Here is a 23,219-nt window from a genome sequence, read left to right on the forward strand (position 1 = left end):
TTAACCCCGTGGTGTCGCCACTCACCAACGTCTGCATGCTGCAGACGCCTCCCTGCGGGGAGTTCCGCAATCGGTCGAGCGCGTCATCTATCCTGGGCAGCGGGTAAACGTTCTTTTTGGTCACGTTGTTAAGTTTCCTGTAGTCCACGCAGAAACGCAGAGTATTGTCCTTTTTTTTGACAAGAACCACAGGCGATGCCCACGGACTGGTGGACGGCTGAATGACATCGTCTGCAAGCATCTCGGCAACCTGATTCTGAATGGCTTCTCTCTCCACCGGGGAAACACGATATGGGCGCTGGCAGACGGGTCGCGTAGTCTCATCAGTGAGGATACGATGCTTGGCGAGTGGAGTTCGGCCGACCTTCGAGCACGTAGCGAAACAGTCCGCAAAGTCTGCCAAGAGGTCCGACAGAAGATCTCGCTGAACCGACGGCAGGGCAGGATTTATTTTGACTGACTGAAGAATGTGATGTGGGCCAGCATACTCCGGAGTGGGTCCTCCCACGGTGCACAAACCTGGAACCTCAGCAACGTCGTGGAGGAAGGCAAGTCATGCCTTTGGCCAGGTGCTGATATTCGTTGGCAAAGTTAGTCAGGAGGACGTGGGTACGGCCGTCACGTAGTTGGACGAGACCTCTTGCAACGGCAAGGCCCCGCTTAAGCAGCAGTGGACTATGGCTGTCCGCTAGGCCCTCGTAGTCGTGAAAGAGGTCATTCCGCACGAGCACCAGAACACTGCACCGCGGCGGCACCGTAACGTCGTTCTCGACAATGCGCAGCGCATTGCTGCAGGGATCGCGGGAGTCAAAGCGCGCTACCGCCTGTTTGGTTGAGAACGTGACACGTGCCTCCTGAAAGTCAATCACAGCGCCGTTCGACTGCAGGAAGTCGATCCCCAGAATCAAATCTCTGGAACACTCTGGGAGTACGACAAATTCACCAACATACGTGAAACCACTAATCCCAACTCTAGCCGTGCACTTGCCCACAGGGGAAATTAGGTGGCCACCAGCGGTGCGAATGGGGGTCCCCGTCCACGGTGTCAGAACTTTCTTAAGTTCTCCAGCAAAGACACGGCTCATAACAGAATAATTAGCACCGGTATCGAGCAGCGCGGTAATCTCGGTGCCATCAATTGTCACACGCAAATCGGATGCAGCATATCAGATACTGTCGCTGCCTCTCTCTGTCCAGGTATCGTCGGCTCGAGGGTTTCGCGACGGAGGATCTTGACTGGAGCAAAATGGTGGTTTGAGCTAGTTGCTACATCTTTAAAATTTCACCAGCGCTGCGACTAGGAACAAGACCAGAGAAGGAAGACAAGGACAAGCGCTTGACACGGAAGGATCTTGACACGTCCCGACGTCAGCGGCCTTGCCTCCAGAGGTCGCTGGTGTTAGTTTTCCCGACGTGGACTCGGCGAGCGACGGCCAGCAGAGCTACTCTGGCGGCCAGGGCTGGAAGGGCGATAACGGAGAGGCGAAGGGGAACGGGACTTGCGCCTTCCAGAGTAGGCAGGGTTCTGGCGTGCCCAGAGATGCTGCGCGATCTCATGCGGTCGTTCGCCGTTCTGAGGGCAGGGTGCGTTGGGACGGAAACCGCGAAGGCCCACTTGGCGGTACGGACAGGCGCGGTAGAGGCAGTGGTGGAACTGGCAACTGGCTTCTTGTAGCAGCTTTTGTAGCAGAAGAAATCGCAGTTTGTAGCAGCAATTGTAAGTTTTGTAGCAGGAAAAATGGCATTTTGTAGCAGAATTCGAGCTTTTGTAGCACAAAAAAAAAGCTTCGTACCAAAATTTCATGCCAAAAAACGTTATTTTAAATAAAGAAGCTTTGTTGTATTTCTGGAACAGGCATTTGCTCAGACGTTTTTAGCAACCACAGCCATGCAAGAGCAAGCTTCAATCCCAAATGCAGCTTAAAGTGCTTGGTTCCTTAAATATAGCCGAAAATATACAAAACAGGAGGTTCTCCTAAAAACACTGCCGTTTTTGTTCAGAAGAGCGACATAACGAGATGCTCAACAGAACTATAAAAAATGATACCGTTCATAAAACAAACTTTCAGGTACTATTTCTTCCCTTTTCTTGATCACTCCAGCTTAGACACTGCCGCTGCGAGCTTTTCCTGTCCATTCTTCAGAAGGGCTTGTCCACTCTCAACGACTGCAAAATGTTTAGACTTGACACCTTTTGTGAAAAGCAGCTCAGCATTGGTGATCATATTCCTGGCCAGTCTGATCTCTCCTTGTACCTTCTCTTCATTCTGACCTCTCTTCTGGGTGTCTTTGTCCTGTACATCACAGTCTTGTTTCGCTTGTTTTGCACGGGTCTCTTCTCCTGCATCCGCCTCCAACCGTTGCAGCTGACGCTTCCGCGACCCTTTCACCGCTCTGATTAATCCTTGTGTCACAGGAATGGCAGCTGGATTTTCTGCCCGATATAAGTTAGTCATAAGTTTTGTTGCCTTTCAGCTTTGACAAAGACATCGAAGACGTGAAGTGTCCATTCACACAGGCAGTGCGCTGACAGTGGTCCCTTTGTTCACCTTCGGTTGTGTTCGGTTGCAAAGCAGCGATGGCGATGTGGCTGCCGGCAGATGCGTTGCCGGCAGACATCAGTTTTGGTTTCACGGAAATGAGTTTCGGTTTCGTTCTCGGCAGAGTTATTGGAGTTATTCAGAGATATTTCGGCGCAGGCGTGGCGCAAAAGTAGGCAAAAAAACGATTTTGTAGCAGCATGTAGCAGGATTTCCCATTTGGCGCAGTTTGGCGCAATTGGCGCAGCAGTTCCACCACTGGGTAGAGGTGACCAGGCTCCCCACAGTGGTAGCAGAGAGGCCTGTGGTCCGGTGTACGCCACAAATCCGACTTGCGAGGGCGTGGCCCAGCTGCAGCAGATGCGGTTGCAGAATATGTGGCGATGTTACTCACGGGGGTCGGCGGGGTCACACCGTAGCCAGGCACGCTTGCGTGACGTGCCGATGTTGCTCACACCAGGCGTTGGGGTAATGGGACCGTAGCCTGTCGTGCGATGTACAACAGATGCGTACGTGGGTCGGTCATCGAACCGGGACGGCGCTTTGGGTACAGGAGGTGCCTGCGCAGCCTGTCACACCTCGTCCCTGACAACTTCGGTCAGCGCTGCCAGCGGCGCAGGTGCAACCTGGGGCAGATGGATCCGTTCAAGTTCCTCCCGGACAACTGAGCGAATTATTTCGTGCAGGGTGTCTGCACTGCCGCCGAGACACGACGAAAAGCCTTCGGGCACCATGCAGTTGATGTCCCGGTTGTACTGGCGGGCTCGTTGTTGCAGCGTCGTCTCCATCGTGGTCGCCTCGGTTAGAAATTCTGCCACCATGCACGGTGGGCTGCGCACGAGGCCCGCGAACAGCTCCTGCTTAACCCGACGCATGAGATGGCGCAGCTTCTTCTCCTCTGTCATGTTGGGGTCGGCGCGCTTGAAAAGACGGGCCATGTCTTCGGTGTACATGCACACGCTTTCGTTCGTGCGCTGATTTCGGGAGTGCAGCGAAGCTTCGGCCTTCTCCCGGCGGTCAGCGTTGGGGAACGTAGCCAGGAGACTCCGGCAGAACGTCTCCCAGGTGGGAAGGGTAACCTCGTGGTTTTCAAACCACGTCTGAGCAGACTCTTCCGGGGCAAAGTAGACGTTATTGAGCTTGCGCTCGTCGCACCAGCCGTTGTAGCGTGCAACCCACTCGAAGGTCTCCAGCCAGTCCTCAGCGTCTTCGAACATGTCACCGTAAAAAGATGGCGGTGTTCGCGGTGGGTGGCAAAGGATCGGCGCCAGGGGCCTGGTGTCAGCGGCCATGGCAATTGGACTCGACGGTAGAGGCTGGGTCGGCGGCGGGGTCCTGGTCTCAGTGGCCATGTCGGTTGGACTCGGCGGTCGAGGCTGCGTCGTCCTTGTTGGCGGGGGAAGGGGCCCAAATTCAGGCGACTCTCCGCGGAGACGGCGGCTGGGTCACTGGTGAACCGGTGTGAGGTCCGTAGTGACGTTGTACAGAGTACGCAGGTCGGGAAGCGTACCCAGCACTGCTCCACCAAACTGTAGCGTGCAACGCGAAATAGAACACCGGAGCTGAGACGACAAAACTGCGGCAGTCCCTCAGTGGCCCGAGCGCGCGCGCGTGAGAGCCAACTAACTTCTTCCTCTTCTAGTGCATGCATTACTTCGGTTTCTTCGAATGCATGTATCAATATACTGATCGGAAGGTGTTTCACCGTCTCCATCTGGCGTTATTGTGTGAATACAAGGCGCTGCCCTGTTACCAGCGAGCTCAACATATTTTGGAGGCACGTTAGGTGATATCCGCTAGTGGAATTCCTATAGTAAGCGGCTCCCACACGGCTGGCGACGTGAACGCAAGCAACTGCACCTGTCGCGACTTCATCTGCCGCTCGCTGAAACTTGCCAACGCATGAAATAATACCCACTTGCCTTCGCCGCCTTTAAGTACTCATCTTTTGAATGTGAAAGCATTAAAAGCCTGAGTTTGTAACGCGGCGTCCCTTGTCAGGTTGTTAGGCGGTCGGCTATAGGCAAACCGCGGATAGTTACGGTGGCTCAGTGGTTATGGTGCTCGGCTGCTGACCCGAAAGACGTGTGTGCAAACCCGGCCGCGGTGGTCGAATTTTGATGGAGGCGAAATTCTAGAGGCCCGTGTACTGTGCGATGTCAGCGAACGTTAAAGAATCCCAGGTGGTCGAAATTTCCGGAGCCCTTCACTACGGCGCCTTTGATAGACTGAGCCTCTTTGGGACTTTAAAACCGACCGACCGACCGACCGACCGACCGACCGAACGACGGACCACTTCTTTTTTTTATTGCGAGAGCGCGCCTTCTGGCATAAAGTATTATTTACACATATAGATACATGCCGGATTCCCGAAGGAAGTCCAGCAAGGTCTGGCCGGTAGTGCGGTCCAAATTTTCAGTCGTCTACATCCGGCGGTTGACCTGGGGTGATCCGCAGGAGCTACACTACGCCAGCCGCTTCGCAAGGTCAGCGTGGCTGCGCACTGAACCGTGGCAACACCGCTCCACCAGCCGTGCGCATGCGCGGCGCGCCGGCGAAGCCGAATGGGGGAGGAGTGGAGAGGGTAAGAATGGGGAGAGGGAATCCACGTCCAGGGACGAGGACGAAGAAGGAACGCCGAGGGAAACGGAGCGGCGAAAGACTGACTTTGCAGTTCGACTGAGCGAGTTCCACTCGGCCAGCTGTAGCTATCGCGCAACTCCAGGTTTAACCAGAGCTAAACCAGAGCCATTTTTTTTTTTGTAGAAAGTCGACACATCTTCAATGAGCGCGACAAAACTTCAATGCAGTATCTCTTCTTTTTCATGTAATGGCCTTTTGTGCTGCCTATTGTGCCACTGAGCCTAAATATTCGCTCAAAATTATTCGAAGAAAATTACTACCCGCTTCGAACCAAAAAAACACTGTTCACAGATGCCTACCAGCAACCCTATGGATCGCTCGCGAGCGTCGCCTCAATGAAGACCACAGGTTTAGGCTTCTTGTCTAGCGAACTAAAGCGCTTGAAGGCTTGCACGCATGCGTGCTTCTGTCGCACTGGCCAAGCTCAACTCATCGGTGTGCACTGACGCTAAGCCGCATCCGCGGCTCCAGCGAGATCAAGGAGCGTCTCCGGACGGAGTCGCGTGGTACGGGTTGGAAGTGGGAACAATGGGGCGGGAGTGCAATGGTGCGCAGCTGAACGAAATACGTCACAGACTTCCGGTCGACCGTCTGCTCCATAGAATGAGATTAGCTCGGCAGCCGCTCCAGGAGTAGCCGCGCCCCGAAAAGAGCAGAAAAAGTTAACCGCAAAGTGGTTCGACTCTGTAATTCGGATTCACAATGAGTACCGAACACTTCCTCCATCTATCACGAGCCACTGCAGAGAGGATCAAATCTATGAATGGAAAAACTGGTGGTATCAGCATTCGAACGAGCATTTGACAAGCCTCTCCAGGTAAAACAAACTACCGTACACGTATCGACCAACAAGCTTTTCTCCCGGGGCGAAATAAAACGCCTTGCACATAAACGACACGATGCATGTGCATGACATAGCCTTACAGCAGGTGCGCACTGCAGGCACTGCAGGTAATAAGCAGTAGTAATTATTGGTTCAGTTTCCTCAATTTCAAGATAAAAATAGACGCCGTGATTATCTTGACACCGTTTCTCTCTCACTTGTACGCAAGACCACTTTAGAAACGCGATCAAGAATTAGACGAGGAGGAGGGGGGGGGTGCAAGCGACATTTACAGACAGGCAACGCTATGGGCTTCACTGCTGACAAAAAAAGCGCACTAATGGAAAATTAAATTCGCTCGGTCCGACAAGGAAGGAAAAAAAATTGCCAGTGGCTTAGCTCTGGTTAAGCCTGGGTATACAAGCGAAAAGCTGCAGTTGTGCTTGGTTTGACGTCATGGCTGTCGCAGTTCGCGCACAATGCACTGGAAGCACCACGATAACGGTGTAGGCAAGCGCGTTACATAGCCCTCCTTGCGCATGCGTAGTAAATGTGGTAAACATGCGGCTGCAACGAAAGGTCATACGGTGGCGAGGAGGCGAGCGCGCAGTAGTAGCGGAGGTGAGGAGGCGGTGCACATGCGCAGCAGCGCGCGGCTGCGCCGAAAGGTCAGGCGGCGGAGTCGGCGCGGCGGCGGCTGCGGCCACCTGTGCCGCGCGTGGCGTCACTCGGTTTCGCGCATGCGCAGCTGTGGGAAATCTTGGCTCTGACGGCTCACGCGAAGCGCGGCTGTGGCGCGGGTAGCGAAGCTTTTCGCTTCAAAGGCTGCGCTTACTTGTATTCACCCGACGAAAAAAAAGAATACGCAACAGCACTGAACATAGTGACAATTAAAAGAGAGGAGTCAGGGAAACAAAACAGATGTAAATGTACGCTCCCTAAGCCACACAAAAATGAATGGGGATGGCTGGCGCTGCAGGAAAAAACTGTTAGAAGCGCATGGTATTATAGGAATGTTCGCTACACTGCAGATCTGCGCATTTGCACACAAATGATTATAACACGGTAGTTTAATTTACAGCGCAAGTATGCCAACATTGCAAAGCATACTGCTGTTTGTAAGGAAAGCACTGCCAGACAAATATATGTAACATTGCTACGCCAGGTAGTAATTAAACATTGAATAACTGGACCGTATAATGACAGCGGTATTACTGATAGACCTGCACAAAAAGCTGAGTGTCCAGAACTCCCCTCTCTTGAAAGGCATGTATTCCACGGCCTGCTCCTAAGCTGCAGTCCGACAGCCATAATGAACTGAGGATGGAAACCTGGGTCCACGGCGGGTAGACAGGACACACGAAAAAAAGATGGAACGAGAAACCTACCCCGCCGCTGCACAGTTCCAGGATGATATAAATGTTATTTTCATCCTCAAAATGGTTCTCCAATTTAAGTATATTTTTGTGATGGAGGCTCTTCTGGATCTTGATTTCTTGGGCTACCTGCACAGCATAAAAACAGAATATAAAATAGCTCGGCTGTCGTCTAACAGAAAACATAAGGGAAGAAATACGCAAAAAAAATTCACAGGGACACCTAATTACATTATCTACTGGAAATACGATAGCATTAAAAGCTGCTTTTAGATAGAGTTTTATGTCATTTTTTCATGGCTGTCTTTGCGGAACCGTGCACTTACGTCTGCACACAACCAGACACCCCTCCGTGTCATCTATCTGGTAGTTAGATATTTCCACGAAGATGTCTAGAGATGGCGACACAGACCCCATGAAGATACATCGAAACGTATAGTTGTCACTACCGATTGTGTGGCAGTGACAGGCTCCTGCGGTTCCACTCGCTTTTCTCAGTGCTTGTTAAGCAAATCACTCGTGTATACAATTAATGAGTGCTTCAAGATTCCTGCAGGAATGCACCGATTCGTAAATTGCAAGTATGTACACCCCAGCGTGTTTGTTTACAAAGCTAGTGTACCAGTGGCTGTATATTGCTCATTTGTACAGGATGAGACGCAAGGTAAGTTCACATTACCAAAAATGTTCTCTTCTGTTTCTCACCAGTTGTAGCTTTATTTGTTCACACACTGTAACAGTGCTGCAAGAAGCGTCAAGGATGTGACTTCCAACATTGGGATATTAGAGGATCTCCACTTCCCGCTAATTACATGTGCATGCTTTATTCGATATGACCAGCACTTAATTTTAAATTGTTTAATCCAGAAGCATGCTTGGTGACCATTTGCATTAAATAAAGGCTCCAAATTTGTTGTCCACAAGCAGTGCCGACAGCTACCGGCTGCCTTCAGCATTAATCACCAGACAAAGTCACATTGTCGCTACTTGCTCAATGTGCATGCGTCCTGTGATGTAAGCTGTCGTCGATTTGGGGGTAGTATTACAGGAACCATACTAGACGGCCACATGCGACTGCCAAAAATTGTGAATGTGCTCTCCACTATAGCTGAAATTGCAGGCCTGAAACCTGCAGACTCGCTAGGCATACTCATTGCGCGAACGGGCCAGCGGGCCGGTGTTGGCTGAAATTTCTGACAAAGCTGATAGCTGATCAGTGTTAAAGTATGAACATATAAAGTATAGCCGCTTGTTTTGTTTCAGGTACAGACAAGTGCACCTATTCAGGTCATTGCCTCATTGAATCTGAAGCTTCGGCTCAGCCTCTGGTCTGCCGAAGACAGATCGAGTGACCATCTGCCGGTTGGTTTCATCGGTCGCAGGCTTTAGGCGATCACTGGTTGCGCTGGTATCGTCACCGGTATAATGCGAAAGATTGGTGCATCAATCAGCTAAGGCCTATGCCGCCCAGCCCACCGAGTGCAACCATGCCTTAACTATGCCAATAAAAACATACATTAAGTTTATCATTTTAGCAGAGTAACACGTTCATGACAGTCCCGCATGAGGGAGGACCACTACTTCATTTATGCACAAAAGGAAGGAGACATGTCCTTTGACAGTGTAGCCTGCATTGCAGATGACACTCTGCCGATCTATTGTGACATCACATGAGCAGTTCAATATGGTGGCCACTCTCAGTGGGAACAGCTTCCGGATCACGATTTCTATCGCATTTTTTTTAAAAAATAAAGCGCCCCACGTACTAATACTTCCAGGAGTAGAATCAGACTTTCATGTTATTCCCAGAAGCACAAAACTGCCTTTCCTCAAAAACCAATTTACCAATATGTCGAATGACCCTGTCATAGCCCCTTCAAGTGCACCGGGATTTTTTTTCCAGTTTCACTAATAATACTGCTGTGGCTTCATTCCTCAGCACCTAACTACAACACTGCCATTTGAGAGTGCACAGCACTACTGCATGTAAACGCTGTTCTGGGCTGCTTTGCTGACTTTATGCCCGTTCAGCTGCCTGTATAGCAGCACTCAGGCACACAGACCATCAGTTTGAAAGCCTGTGAAACACTCACGTGGCAGAGGCATTGTTTTATTTGCAATTAAAAGTGTGATTCTTATTTCTAAGGTTTAACAGCTTTAAGCTATGAAGAATAACGTAGAGGAAGACTCCAGATTAATTTAGACCACATGGGGTTGTTTAACATGCACTGATATTACAGAGCACAAGTGCATTCTGCACTGCTCCATTTCACCACAGACAGGATGTAACCTGGGCCCTCAGCTCAGCAGCATGGACCACTCAGCCACCGCGACAGGCTTACAATTCAAACTGAACTAAATGTAAACAGCTGGATGAGTTGGTTCTGAATTTGCATTATGAAACACTGTCTCAGTGCACAACAAACATGGATGAGGAAAGAGCACACAACGCAAAGCATCAATTGATGTCTGGCATTTGTATTGTGTGCTCTTTCCTCGTCCGTGCTTTTTGTGTGCCAAAACAATGTTTCATAATGCAAAAAAAAAAAAAGATTACCATACTAAACCTTTCTGTACTAAAAATTATTAAGCATACTGAGTGCAGCACTAATTCTGGGAACTACAGGTCTTCAAAAACAAGGCACTAATGAGTTTCAGAAGTAGTTCATCAGCTTACAAGTGCAATAGCTAACAGTTCATTCTGCTCCTCTTTTTGACAGCTGGCTAAGCGGTGCTATCAACATGACTTCTTAGTCGTAATTTAGCCATGCAGAGGTGCAGACTCACAGAATCTAGCAAAGAGGCCTTTACAATCGCTGATGAAGTTACCATCATTACGTCTGCAATAAGACTACTTACGGCAAGTGGTAACGACGACCACTGGGCAATGCATCCACTCCCCTCCGAGAGCTGGCTCGGCCTCAGCTTTTGCGAGCCGCGTTACCTCTGAGCTCCTGGCCACAGGCCAGTAGCACTCTTCTTTTGTCTCAGTGAGCCATCCGACAGGAATGACTGCAAGGCAGTCGTCCTCGAGCGGAAACTTCACCACGGCGAATTGTTTTGCCATGCTGCACAGAGGAAACACGACAAAAAATTACTGGGGAAACAAGGATTTTTACCAGACACTGTCTGTGCCATACTCTACTGGCACTTGCCTGTTTGGGTGCCGAAAACTTCACACTACCATGACAACTGACAGGTTGAGAGTTACAAGTGTCACGAGCGCCTGCAATTTGGGACTTATTTAAACAATATTTCTGTGCCTGCTGTCATGTGAACCAAATAACAGCCAGCAATAGTGGCGTGCAACTTCACTGCATTGAACATCAAACTGAGTGCAGTCTACCAGGAACATAGTGATGAAAAAAGAAACCAGTAAAACGCAAGAAATGACCAAATGAGGAAGAGAGAAAACAAGTGCGTTCAATTAGCGAGCTAAAAACTAGCACTCGCTATATGTAGAGTCACACTGATCTTAGACTTCGTAATACAAGGCTCTCAGTAGCGGGAAGGGGCACACATAAATAAAAAGTACTCTCAATTATTTTTCTGTAACCGATCACTGGCAGGAGCAGCATTACTTCTGGCAGTACAGAAGAATTGTGTTCATTCATCCCGTTCTTGTCACATTTCTCTCATCGCACGGAGACTCGCAACGCAACAATGTCAACACTGCCATGGAAGCATTTGTCAATCAAGCACAAGGCATGCAGGCTGCGACTCTATGACGTCTGACATGCATGCCTGAACCAAGCGATTAGCTTCACAAAAGCAAAAATTGGCGATGAAAAACACTCAACTGCATCGCACGTGGCAACTGGTTGGTCATGGGGGGCGCCGCAGAGAACGGCTCCGGAAATTTCGACCACCCGGGGTTCTTTAACGTGCACTGACATCGCACAGTACATGGGCCTCTAGAATTTCGCCTCCATCGAAATTCGACCGCCGCAGCCGGGATCGAACCCGCGTATTTCGAGTCAGCAGCCGAGCGCCGTAACCACGTGACGACTGTCATTGCGATCATGATCATAATATCTATACACGTACATAAATGTACGATGTGCCGTGAGAAACAAACCCTCTCAGAAGCAATGCGCCAACAAGATTTGCCGGGATAGTGCGTTCACCCTGATGAAGGAACACACAAACACACACGACATTTAGAAGCGCTTCCCTTCGTGTACGTGTGTGTTACTTCATATTACCCCAACCCTTACACGCAGTCACACCTTGCAATGCGCCGCTGAGTTAATCAAAAGACAACTGCTAACAGATGCCTACAGACAAGTTAGATAAAGGGGCGACACACGAGGCGTGCTCATTGTCCTCACTCGTGACAAGTTCACAAGTAAATATATTAGCTGACAACTAACATGAAAGGGAAAAAAGGACAGAATGTATACTTACGCAAGCAGTGCCTTCTGATTCCCCTCGGTGACTCACGCGCGCCGCCACCAAACTTCAAAGAGCTTGGAAAAATAAAAATTCACAAGCGCGTGCTTTGCTGCCAAACGTCCAAACGAAATGACCACAAGCTATGGATTGGGATTGGCTTGGAACGCACGTGGGAGCGAGAGCGGATGCCTACGTTTATGCGTAAAGCGGTGGATAAATACACGTTTAGTTTCGGAAAATTTCTTTGAAGCTTAGTGTTGACAACACCGCCAAGAACAATTTTTATCAATATTGTTACACTTCAATTTATTAATGAGCTAAACATCTTATTTTACGCGACAGCTTATAAAGCTAAGATGGAATGGCATGGCTACTTTTGACTACTTTCAGCTCAAGTTTTGGCTCCTTTTAAAATGTTCCCAACGGCAACCCTGCCCGCGAGTCATGCCGCGAGTGCTCGCCGTTTTTCTTTTGTGGTGTGTAGGTGTTGGTCGTACTGCCTGTCTGCTGTCCCTTTGTGCAGCTGTCGCGGTCCTCGTCTTTCACTGCAAAGCTTCTGCATTTTGCCATGAATGCAAAGCAACGCAAGTACCGTATCGTTGAAAAAGAATACCGTGAGATCTTGCAAGATCTCGGTATTTCACAACGGCCGGTCGCATCTACGTCTTCAAGCTTGGATCAAGGCGGCAGGAAACGATCGCACACCGAAACATCAGTCGACGTACGCACCCCCCAACTCTTGCTACCGTCTGAAGCAACCACGCGACGCAGAAGTGAAGTGTGCGGTGAAGGCGCGTGCTCCAGTGGAAGCGGGCGAGTTGTTCCGTCACCACCTGCTGACCCGCCGTTACCGTTTGTGCACGAGTCTGATCGTGCGTCACCAGGGAGCAGCTCATCGTGCACAGGCAGCAGGTCAAGTGATGCTGCAGCCTCAGATCATTCGAGTCATGATGCAGTTTCAGACCGTTCAAGTAATGCCACAAGCTCAGAAGAATAGTTAGTTAGTTATATTGATTTTTATGGCGCAAAAGCAACTGAGGCTATGCTGCGCCAAACACAAGGTTAGAGTTTTTGTTAATGGTGAAGCTTTTTAAAAATACTTAGAGTTTGTTTAAAACGTTGGCTTCCTTGAGAAACCTAAAAATACATGAGATGTCAACCAGTGCTCGATCACCTAAAAGTAACATGGGGTGTAATGGGATGCTTTCCCTGTAAAATGTTGTGAAATATTTCTTTCTTAGTTCTTCTAATTTTATGCATGAAATTAAAATGTGGTTCACTGTGAGTTCAGCACCACACATTTCACAGAGTGGTTTGTTTCGTTTGGTTAGCAGAAAGTTGTGCGTGAGGTGGGTGTGTCCGATGCGGAGCCGACATAAAATAACTTCGGTAAAACGTTCTTGATGCCTACATGATTGCCATTCCCCTAAAATTGGTTTCACAGAATGTAATTTGTTGTTTACGTGATCTTGCCATGCGGCCTGCCACTTATTTCTGAGTTTACTGTTGATAAACTTTAAGCAATCCCTATGCGGTATGCTCACTTGTTTTATTTGGCCATTCCGGGCTTGTGCAGCGCATACATCTGCTTTTTCATTACCTACGATTCCAACATGGCTAGGAACCCAGCAGAATTTAATGTTATGTTTTTGTTTTGTGATTTTAACAATGCTATGTATGATGTTACCTATTATGGGTTCAGCAGCATTTCTGGAGTGCAGTGCTTTGAGCATACTCAGGGAATCGGTGTAAATGATGCTATTTTTGATATTCTCTCTTACTATTTTTTCCACAGCTACAAAGATGGCATAACACTCAGCAGTAAAAACCGATGCGAATTCTGGTAGTCGCATTATCTGTTTGTTTTTTCCTTGGATTACTGCACTTCCAACGTGACTTTCTGTTTTTGAGCCATCGGTATAAAATTCAATGTAAGTGTCATACTTTTCTTGTAGTGCAAAGAATTCCTGCAATATGTACTCATTTGGTGTTTGCTTTTTATCTAAATGTGTCATTGTGAGGTCACATACTGAAGGCAGGCTGTACCATGGTGGTAAATATTCATTCCTTTGTGCAATATTCGGTAGGGCATCTAGTACTGTTAGCTCTTCACATTTATCTTCAAAGCGCAGCAGTAATGGTCTGATAGAATGTGGTTTGTTGATGAATAATCTTTTAGATGGGCACTTGGTGACAACTGGATGGCAGAGATGTTTCGGAAGAGAACGGATTTTTAAGACATATGAGCATGTAAGGGCAATTCTTCGATCCTCAAGAGCGGCTTCATTAGTTTCAACGTAAAGGCTAACTACTGGTGATGTTCTGTATGCTCCGGATGATAGGCGCAGACCAAGATTATGAATGGGGTCTAATCTTTTTAAGTAGGATGCTCTTGCCGAACCATATACTATGCACCCGTAGTCCAGCTTGGAGCGCACCAGAGAGCGATATATTTGTAAAAGGCTTGCTCTATCGGACCCCCACCGCTTCCGTGAGAGAACTTTTAATATATTGAGGGCTTGAGAAGCTTTCTTTTTAAGGTTGTTAATATGTGGTAGAAATGTGAGTTTCTTGTCGAAAGTTACGCCTAAAAATTTGTGTTCTAGTTTAATTGGTAGGGCAGTGTGTTTCAAGTATAGATTGGGATCGACCTGTAGGCCTCGTCGCAATGAAAAAAGAACAGCTACTGTTTTTTGAGGAGAAAATTTAAACCCATTTATGTCTGCCCAAGCACCTAGTTTATTTAGTGTGATTTGTATTTGTCTCTCACAGGTTGATATGCTGGAGGACGTGCATGCTATTTGTAGGTCATCTACATAGACTGAATACATTATGGACTTGGGTATTACTTTAGCTAAGGAATTCATTTTTACTATGAAGAGTGTCGTGCTTAGAATGCACCCCTGGGGTACGCCGTTCTCTTGGGTGAAAGTCATGGAGAGAGTTGCTCCTAGGCGGACTCGGAATGTGCGGTTAGCCAGGAAGTCGTTCAAGCAGTTCAACATCCTGCCGCGGATACCTAGCTCTGCTAGGTCACGGAGGATGCCGAACTTCCACGTAGTATCGTAGGCCTTCTCCAAGTCGAAGAAGACCCCAATACAGTGCTGCTTGTGGATGAACGCCTCCCGGATGGTGTTTTCTAGACGGACAAGGTGATCTGTGGTCGAGCATGCTTTTTTAAACCCGCATTGGTGTGTATCTAATAGTTGCCGAGATTCGAGTATGAAGGTCAATCTAATGTTTATTACACTTTCGAAAGATTTAGCAATGCAGCTGGTGAGGGCTATTGGTCTGTAACTGCTAGGACTTGTTGGTGGTTTTCCGGGTTTGAGAAAAGGTATTATGACTGCTTTTTTCCACTCGTCAGGTATATTGCCAGTTATCCAGATTTTATTAAAGAATTTTAACAGTGCCTCTACAGCAGCCTCGGAGAGATGTGCAAGCATAGCGTAATGCACGTTGTCTGGTCCCGGTGCTGTCTTTTTGCCAGAAGATAGTACCTTATTTAATTCTTGTAGTGTGAGAGGCTGGTTATAATCCTCATGTACACCTGCTCCAGATGGAAATTTTTGTTTTTCAGCTATTGATTTGTGTTTCTGAAATGTGTTTGTGTAGTTAGATGAGCTTGAGATCTCAGCAAAATGCTCGCCCAGTATGTTGGCCTGTTCTTCTAAAGATGTTTGTGTCCCGGGTGCTGTCAAGAGAGGAAGTGTGAAAGGGGTATGGTCACCAGTAAATTTACGCACTTTTTCCCACATTTTCTTTGATGTTATTGAACTATTTATTGAGGAGACATATTTCTGCCAAGAGGTTTTCTCTGCATTTCTTCGCACATACCGCGCTCTGGCTTTTGCCTTCTTAAAGGTGAGTAGGTTCTCTGCAGTGGGATATCGACGCAGAGCGCTCCAGGCTTTCTTTTGTTGTTTTTTTGCTAATGTGCATTCTTTTGTCCACCACACTTTGTGTTTCTTTTGTGCAAGTCCTGTTGTTTGTGGTATAGCGAGTGTTGCGGCCGATATTATGCATTCAGTAAACTTCTCATTAATTTCATCTGTGCTAAGGTCGTCACAAAATTCCTTTTCTAGAGTGGCACTTTTTGTAAAAAGTGACCAGTCGGCGAGCTGAATTTTCCAGCGCCGTGGCCTTGTGGGGATGATTGGAGTGGACGATGAGAGCCTGATGATGGTAGGTAAGTGATCGCTGCCCATGGGGTCATTTAAAACATCCCATTTAAAATCGTTAAAAAGTAATGGTGATGCGAAAGCTAAATCGAGAGAGCTCATTTTTGCTGAGCTTGGACAGCAATATGTGGCTTTTCCCGTATTTAAAAGACAGACATTATTAGAAAGTATAAAATCTTCGATTGTTTGTCCTCTAGAGTCACAGCGTTCGCTTCCCCAAAACGGAGAGTGAGCGTTAAAATCGCCAACTACCAGAAATGGCTCCGGCAGTTCATCGATCAGGCCTTCTAGATCTTGGCATGTTAATGTTATATGTGGAGGAAGATATACAGAACAGATAGTTATAGTTTTGTAGCTGACAATGCTGACCGCAACTGCCTCCAGTTTTGTTGTGAGTCTGATCTCTTGAGCAGGGACGCCGCTTTGTACGACAATCGCGACGCCTCCCGAGAGTCTATTTGCCTGCTCACGATCTCGTCTAAAAGTTTTATAATGCTTCAGGATGTTCTTATGTTGTGGACCTAGATTGGTTTCCTGGAGACATAAGGCTACGGGTGACATTGACCCTAAAATGTTTTTTATGTCATCGTAATTTCTCAACAATCCTCTACAGTTCCACTGAACTAGAAAAGCCATGTTTATGTTTGGGGTAGGGACAATAAAGTGTTTACTTATTTTCTGGGCCCGTTATGAGGGCCCTGTCCTTCTTCCGCTCAAGAGAGCTGTTCCGCCGCTGTAAAGCAGGCGGGCTGGGGGTTAGATCCATCACCTCGTCAGAGGTGCTGGAAGACCGCGGTGAAGCCGCGGGCGTGTGGGGTTCAGGCCTCCCCCGACGGGGGGAAGTCCTGCGGGATGCTGGCCCATGGGCCGGCATTCCCTGCTTTGGGGTTGGCAGAGCAGCTTTCGCTGTCTCTGCCTGGGGCGTGGGTGGCACTGCCACAGGCGCGGTGGAAGTGGCCGCGGCAGGTGCAGGAGTGCTGTGTGGTGCTACGCCCCTGCGCACCACATCAGCGAAGTTTGGTTTCGCTGTGAAAGAGAAAGTGTTCGTGACTGCGAATCGCTTTCTTGCTTCTCGAAATGATATATTCTCCTTTGTTTTTATGGTGATTATTTCCTTTTCCTTCTTCCAGGATGGACATGCCCTGGAGTACGCAGCATGGTCGCCTTCACAGTTAGCGCAGCGTAGAGCTGCGTCACATTCCTCAGAATGGTGGTCCTTTGACGCGCATTTCGCGCAAGTTTTGCGGCCTCGGCAACTCTGTGATCCGTGTCCAAACCGTTGACAATTAAAGCACCTTCGGGGGTTAGGGATATAGTGTCTAACATTTACTTTGAGGTATCCAACGTCGATGGTTTCTGGCAATGTGCATGTGTTGAAAGTCAGGACCAGGTGTTTGGTATCTACATCTTTGTTGTCCTTGCGGATTTTGATTCGGTACACATCAATGACGTTTTGATCGGAAAGGCCTTCCAGCATTTCTTTTTCTGTGAGATGTAGAAAATCATTTTCGGAGATGACGCCACGGACAGTGTTGAGGGATCGGTGTGCTGTGATGGAGACAGGTGTCTCCCCCATACACACTATGTTTGCAAGTTTGGAAGTTTGAACATTATCTCGGAGTTCCAGCAATAGATCGCCGCTGGCCATTTTTGATACTTTGTAGCCGGGGCCCAAAGCTTCTGTTAAGCATTTCGATACGATGAAGGGGGATAGAATTCTGGCCTGTTTATCTTGCACTTCACTGTGGACGACATGGAATTTGGCGAATGTTGGTTTCTTTTTGGAAAAAAAGTACTCTGCTTCGTTCCGCACTCTTTTAAGAGAGCGATCAGGTTTGGAAAGGGGGGGAGCCATAAAAAATTGATGTTTTTCGGTCATGGTGCCAGCCACCCACCATGGAGCCCAACAAGGGGACGCGACAGGAACTTGAAAGAAAGTCCTGCCCACGCCAGCTGTACACCTTAACTATAACCTAATATGACTCAACTCAGGGTAGTTGGTCACACACGGTTAACCCTCGCCGCCAGGAAAAAGAGGAAAAAACGAAGAAAAGAGGAGGATACAGGAGAGTTGTAAGAAAGGAGATAGGAAAGTGAAAGATGGAGAGGAGAAAAGGAAAAGGCGACTGCCGATTTCCCCCGGTCGGGTCAGGCCGGAGGTGCCGTCTACAGGAAGCTGGGGCCAAAGTGGTGTGTTGCCTCCGCCGAGGGGCCTTAAGGGTCCAAACGCTCGGCATCGGCTCAACCACCAGGATCCCCTTTTCCCCGGACACGGCGATGCCACGCACGGCTAAGCGCGGATGCTCGGGTCCGTGGTGACGCATTGTTCACCATCATCCCCCTGAGGGGATGTCCCTGCGGATGCTCGGGTTAACCCCGTGGTGTCGCCACTCACCAACGTCTGCATGCTGCAGACGCCTCCCTGCGGGGACTCAGAAGAATCAGATGATGAGAATGTGTCATCCATAGTGGCTCAGAACGTGGGTGAGCCTCGTGAGCATTTTACTCACAGTCTCTCGGCGACTGAGGAGTTGGCTCTCTTAGCTAGCAAGCACAACATGACGCATGCTTGCCTCAATGATATGCTTGACTTCTGTAGTCGTCGTGGGATTGAGGAGCTACCAAAAGACGCGAGGACAGTAATGCGGACACAGCGAAAAGCGCTACTTGAGCACAACGGCACTTTTGCTCATTTCGGCCTTGCTGAAGGCATTCAGCAAGCAGTCGGGCAAGGCCCTGTGCCCGAGAACATTAGGCTGCAAGCCAACATTGATGGCCTGCCTTTGCACAAGAGTAGTCAAACTGGTTTCTGGCCAATACTTTGCCGAGTTACGAACCTCAGAAATTCGGCACCATTTATGGTGAGCGTGTACTGCGGCACAGGGAAGCCACCGTGCCTCCAGGAATTTCTTTCCCCCTTTTTAAAAGAAGTACACAGCCTCAGCAGTAACGGTTTGGTATTGAAAGGAACCTGCGTTGCTGTCACAATGACTGCTGTGATCTGCGATGCCCCGGCAAGATGTTTCGTGAAGGCAATAACTGGGCATGCAGGCTATCATGCTTGTGAAAGATGCAGCCAAAGGGGCCGCTATGTGGAGAACAGACTCACATTTCCAGACCTCCACGCACCTCAACGAAGTGATCAATCATTTCGCTCTCAGGAAGATCGGCGGCACCACACTGGTGTTTCACCATTCACTAACTTAGATATTGACATGGTGGCATGCTTTCCCACCGAATACATGCACCTGGTCTGCCTGGGAGTAATGCGGCGGCTACTGCGAAATTGGGTCTCCCCGGGCCATGCTGCTCGACTTAGCAGACAGGAACGGAGCCAGCTCAACAACAGGCTGCGAGAAGCGGCCACAGCTTTTCCCAGTTGTTTCCAGCGAAAACCAAGAGGAACTGAGGAACTGGACCGTTGGAAAGTAACCGAGTTCAGAACGTTTTTACTGAATCTGGGGCCTGTAGTTCTCAAGTCTCTCCTGACTGAAGAACAGTACAAGCATTTTCTTCAGCTCCACGTGGCTTTAAGGATACTTGCCTCCCCTGAGCACCATGTAGCTTGGAACAGTTTTGCCCGGGACCTGCTCAGGTATTTTGTTCAGGAGTTTGGCAGGTTGTATGGCGCAAAATAGCTCGTGTACAACGTTCACAGCTTGGTGCACCTGGCGGAGCAGTGCCTAGACCATGGCCCTGTTGATCAATTCAGTGCATTTCCCTTCGAAAGCTATTTGGGAAAGGTAAAAAAAATGCTCCGCACTACCAACAAGCCACTAGCACAGCTGAGCCGCAGGATGTCGGAAGCAAGGCAGTGTACAATGATCAGTGCAAGAGTTGAGCAACACGTGAAAGTGGGAGACTGCTTTTTAGTAGACAACTCTGCTGTTGTCATTGTTGCTGAGTACAAAGAAAGCGTCAAGGCTGGCATCTTGCGAAATGGCAGAGATTTCTTTAAGACACCGATCGAGAGCTCAAGGCTCAATATAAGGCGTTACAGTGGTCTTGGAGAAGAAGCTAAGATGTGGCCTCTCTCAAATATGAAAGACCAAGTTCGATGCCTAAAGCTTAATTACAAGCGAGGGCACGTTATTTTTCCTCTACTCCACTGTGAGTGAAATCTGAGTGCTGTTGGTTTGGTTTAACATTGGAAAGCAACTCGGGCTAAGAGGGACGTCGCTGCAAGGCTTCAGAAATTTCGACCTCCTGGGGATCTTTAATGTGCACTGACATTGCACAGTAGATGGCCGCCTCGCTTTTCCCCTCCATCAAAAAGCAGCCAGGATTGAACTCATGTCCTTGGCCACCTGAGCCACTGTGACAGATCAGATTGCTATTTCAGCATGAAGAAATATGTGCCTGTATGAAGAGGGGGCAACCTGATATATCTCCATCCATTCTGCTTCCATTGAAATAAGCTGAGAATGGACCTCCAGCCTTGTGTTCAGCTGCACAACACTGCAGCCGTTGGTGTTGAGTGCATCATCTCCTACAACCTCACCTGTGGGAAGCGTCAGCTTTGAAGATAACGGCCCTTTTCAGCGCCACCCAAATGATGCTGGCAGGGCCGCAGCTGCGCCTCCAAAGACCCTCCCGTTCCCATCAAGGTTGTTTACTATTTGACAGTCTAAAACAGACAGTGTAAAACAGAATGCAGATATTATATTATTGAGCCCACGAAGCTGCATTAAAATGGATTGATGTGAATATTAGGTGTGCAGCATAATTACTTGAAGTGATGCGCAACTGACATGATTCCAAAGAATTACGCAATAGGAGAATGTAAATTGATAGACCTCGCACCTCTATACTCCGTTTCATACATCTTGTGCAACGCTGCCAAAGCTAGAGCTTTTGTTTGCACTCTCTACATCCGCAATCTAAAAGTTCCTTGTGGGGAGCGAAAAGTAATAAATGCTTTGCCTTCAGGCATGATACATGACAAATTCGTCATGAACCTGATTAAGTGCACTCTTACTGCTGACGAAATGCTGTCGCTTTCTCGTGTCTTAGACCCCTCAGGCTCAGAAGAAGCGTGGAGTAACATGGCTCTATTTTTTCATCTGGACTAATTCCGTACCTTTCACAGCGTTGCACCTCCTATATGAAATGGAGTATAGTGTCACTTCGGGACGTTGAACCCCAGAAATCGCAAAAATTTAAGTTTTCCTGTTTACTTTCACTGAAAATAGCGCTTTTTATATGCTAGAAAACAGAAATAAAATGGTATTGGTATTTCTGGCAGTGGCCGCTTTCATAACCAAAGTGAGGCTATATGATGCACTGCAACTTATTCTTAAACAGTGAGAAAAGCGGTGTAAAATAATACTGTGGCTTCTTCAAATACAGGAAAGTTACACGGTCATAAGAACTACATAATGATCTCAAAAAATGGAGGTGCTTATCATTTATGATGACATTAAAGCACTCGCCAAATAAGGCTAGTGCTCAAACATCAGTGCCACTTTGGGCAATGTAAAATGGGCTGCACAAAGCATACTGCACACAAAAGGTAGGTGAAGTTCAGTGGTCACTGACGGTGGTCAAAAAGAAATGTCAGCTCTCTTCTTCATGGTTGGGAAGAGCTGTAGCGCTCCCTTATCATCATTTGTTTTTGACCATGATCATTGACCAGTGAACTTCATCAACCATAATTCCTGACCGGACAGTGGGCTATCAAACCATCGACTACTCACAAAAGGACACTTTAGGCTTCTGTTTTGACTGCTTTTTTGCTGCAATGGGAGTGGAGTTACGTGTCCGAGTGCTTAAAGTGTTCAGAGGTCACACATCTTGTCTCTTGTACCATACAAACTGATGTGGCAAAATATGACAAAGTGTTGTTAGAGTTATGGTAGTCGTGTAAATTATACTTTGGCCAGAAGTTTTCAGTCAGGAAAAGGTCAGCAACGCCATTGGCAGTAGTGTTTAAGGTGTCCAGAAAAACACACCTAAACTACTGTAATGCAACACTTCAGTTTAAAATAGTACTTTTCATTTTATTACATATTTATTGCAGTTTTTTGTTCGAGAAAGTAGGTTGTTCAAGGATATTTTTCAATTTTCATATACGCAATACTAAAAATTACATTTGGGTAACAAAAATCTCAGAAACTAGCGATTGGTTAAAGGTGCACTGAAGAGGAATGTGAACTTGTCTTTTTGCCGCGGGAACTCGATCTACACGTTCTGAGCTTTCTTAGAAACTGCGATTTACTGCCCTGTGTGGCCGATTTCCCCAATTAAATCGAATTAACGTCCGGCTCCCGCCTTTTTTTTTTTAATTCTGCCTCGTACGGTGGGCGGAGTCGACCAACGCGTGGAGCGCCTTTCACCCAGTCCCGTGGCGGCTTGCCGCTCTGCCATCGGCGGAGTGATACGCAGTAGTCTGTAGTAGCAAATAGTCCGCGCGTATTTTTATTTCTTTGGGCTTATTTTGCGGTTATATTATCTGCAAATGAAACTATTTATTCATGGAAACCTAAAAAACAAAATAAAGCGAAAGCAAAGCCTCCATGGGACTGGGTGAAAGGCGCTCCACGCGTTGGTCGACTCCGCCCACCGTACGAGGCAGAATTTTAAAAATAAGGCGGGAGCCGGACGTTAATTCGATTTAATTAGGGAAATCGGCCACACAATGCAATAAGTCACTGTTTCTAAGAATGCTAAGAACGTGTGGATCGAGTTCCCGCGGCAAAAAGACATGTTCAGAATCCTCTTCAGTGCACCTTTAATACAGGAGTCTTCAATTATTTTAGCAGTGAGGAACACCAACAGCTTTCAAGAAGGGCTGAAAAACTTCACTAGTTTTTTTTTACTTCCATACCTTCCTGCCTTAAATGCATGAAAAAATAGAGCCTGCAGATTTGCAGCGCTTCAAAAAAAAGGTACATTCAATTATTTAGGCTAGCTGCATAATGTAAGCCACAAGTAAACATTTATCAGTCTGAGAATAAGGTTAGATGAAGAACAGGCAAGAAATATGTATGGATTAAGGTTCTCAGGGAGCCCCAAGAGGAACCCTGGGATTCCACGAAACCCACTTTACGAATCTTAGGGTTAGAGAAACTAAAGCAACCACATCAACTAATGTCCTGCTACAAGTATAAGTTTGTCACTGCACTGTACTGTGCTATGAACAAGAATGCAATCAAGGGGAGCCGCACAAGACAAACCAAAAGATGACTGATAAAATTTTGCCTCACTGGCATTTTTAGTGCGTGCCGAGGGGGTGTAAATGGCTGCTGGCCTTGCAGGTACA

The 23,219-nt window shown here is 47.9% G+C and overlaps 1 protein-coding gene and 1 pseudogene across 1 annotated transcript; one reads left to right on the forward strand and one right to left on the reverse strand.

Annotated features, from left to right (window-relative positions):
- Nucleotides 1-3,035: 3,035 nt before the first annotated feature.
- LOC149367063 (uncharacterized) lies at nt 3,036-12,753 on the reverse strand. The gene is made up of 2 exons (XM_089553934.1): nt 10,242-12,753; nt 3,036-7,511 (listed from the first exon to the last, which is right to left on the reverse strand). Exon 2 carries the CDS (start codon nt 3,890-3,892, stop codon nt 3,113-3,115), a length of 780 nt encoding a protein of 259 aa, XP_089410060.1. The 5' UTR covers nt 3,893-7,511; nt 10,242-12,753; the 3' UTR covers nt 3,036-3,112.
- Nucleotides 12,754-18,393: 5,640 nt separating this feature from the next.
- Nucleotides 18,394-22,083, forward strand: LOC149367064 (uncharacterized; annotated as a pseudogene).
- Nucleotides 22,084-23,219: the final 1,136 nt, after the last annotated feature.

This window comes from Amblyomma mixtum, chromosome 1 (genome assembly GCF_055824585.1).
Source record: "Amblyomma mixtum isolate Tamu chromosome 1, ASM5582458v1, whole genome shotgun sequence".
NCBI classification, from domain to species: Eukaryota; Metazoa; Arthropoda; class Arachnida; order Ixodida; family Ixodidae; genus Amblyomma; species Amblyomma mixtum.

What these genes read in the sequence shown, in the direction of transcription:
- LOC149367063 (XM_089553934.1), bottom strand. Translation starts at nt 3,892, where the DNA reads ATGGCCACTGAGACCAGGACCCCGCCGCCGACCCAGCCTCTACCGTCG.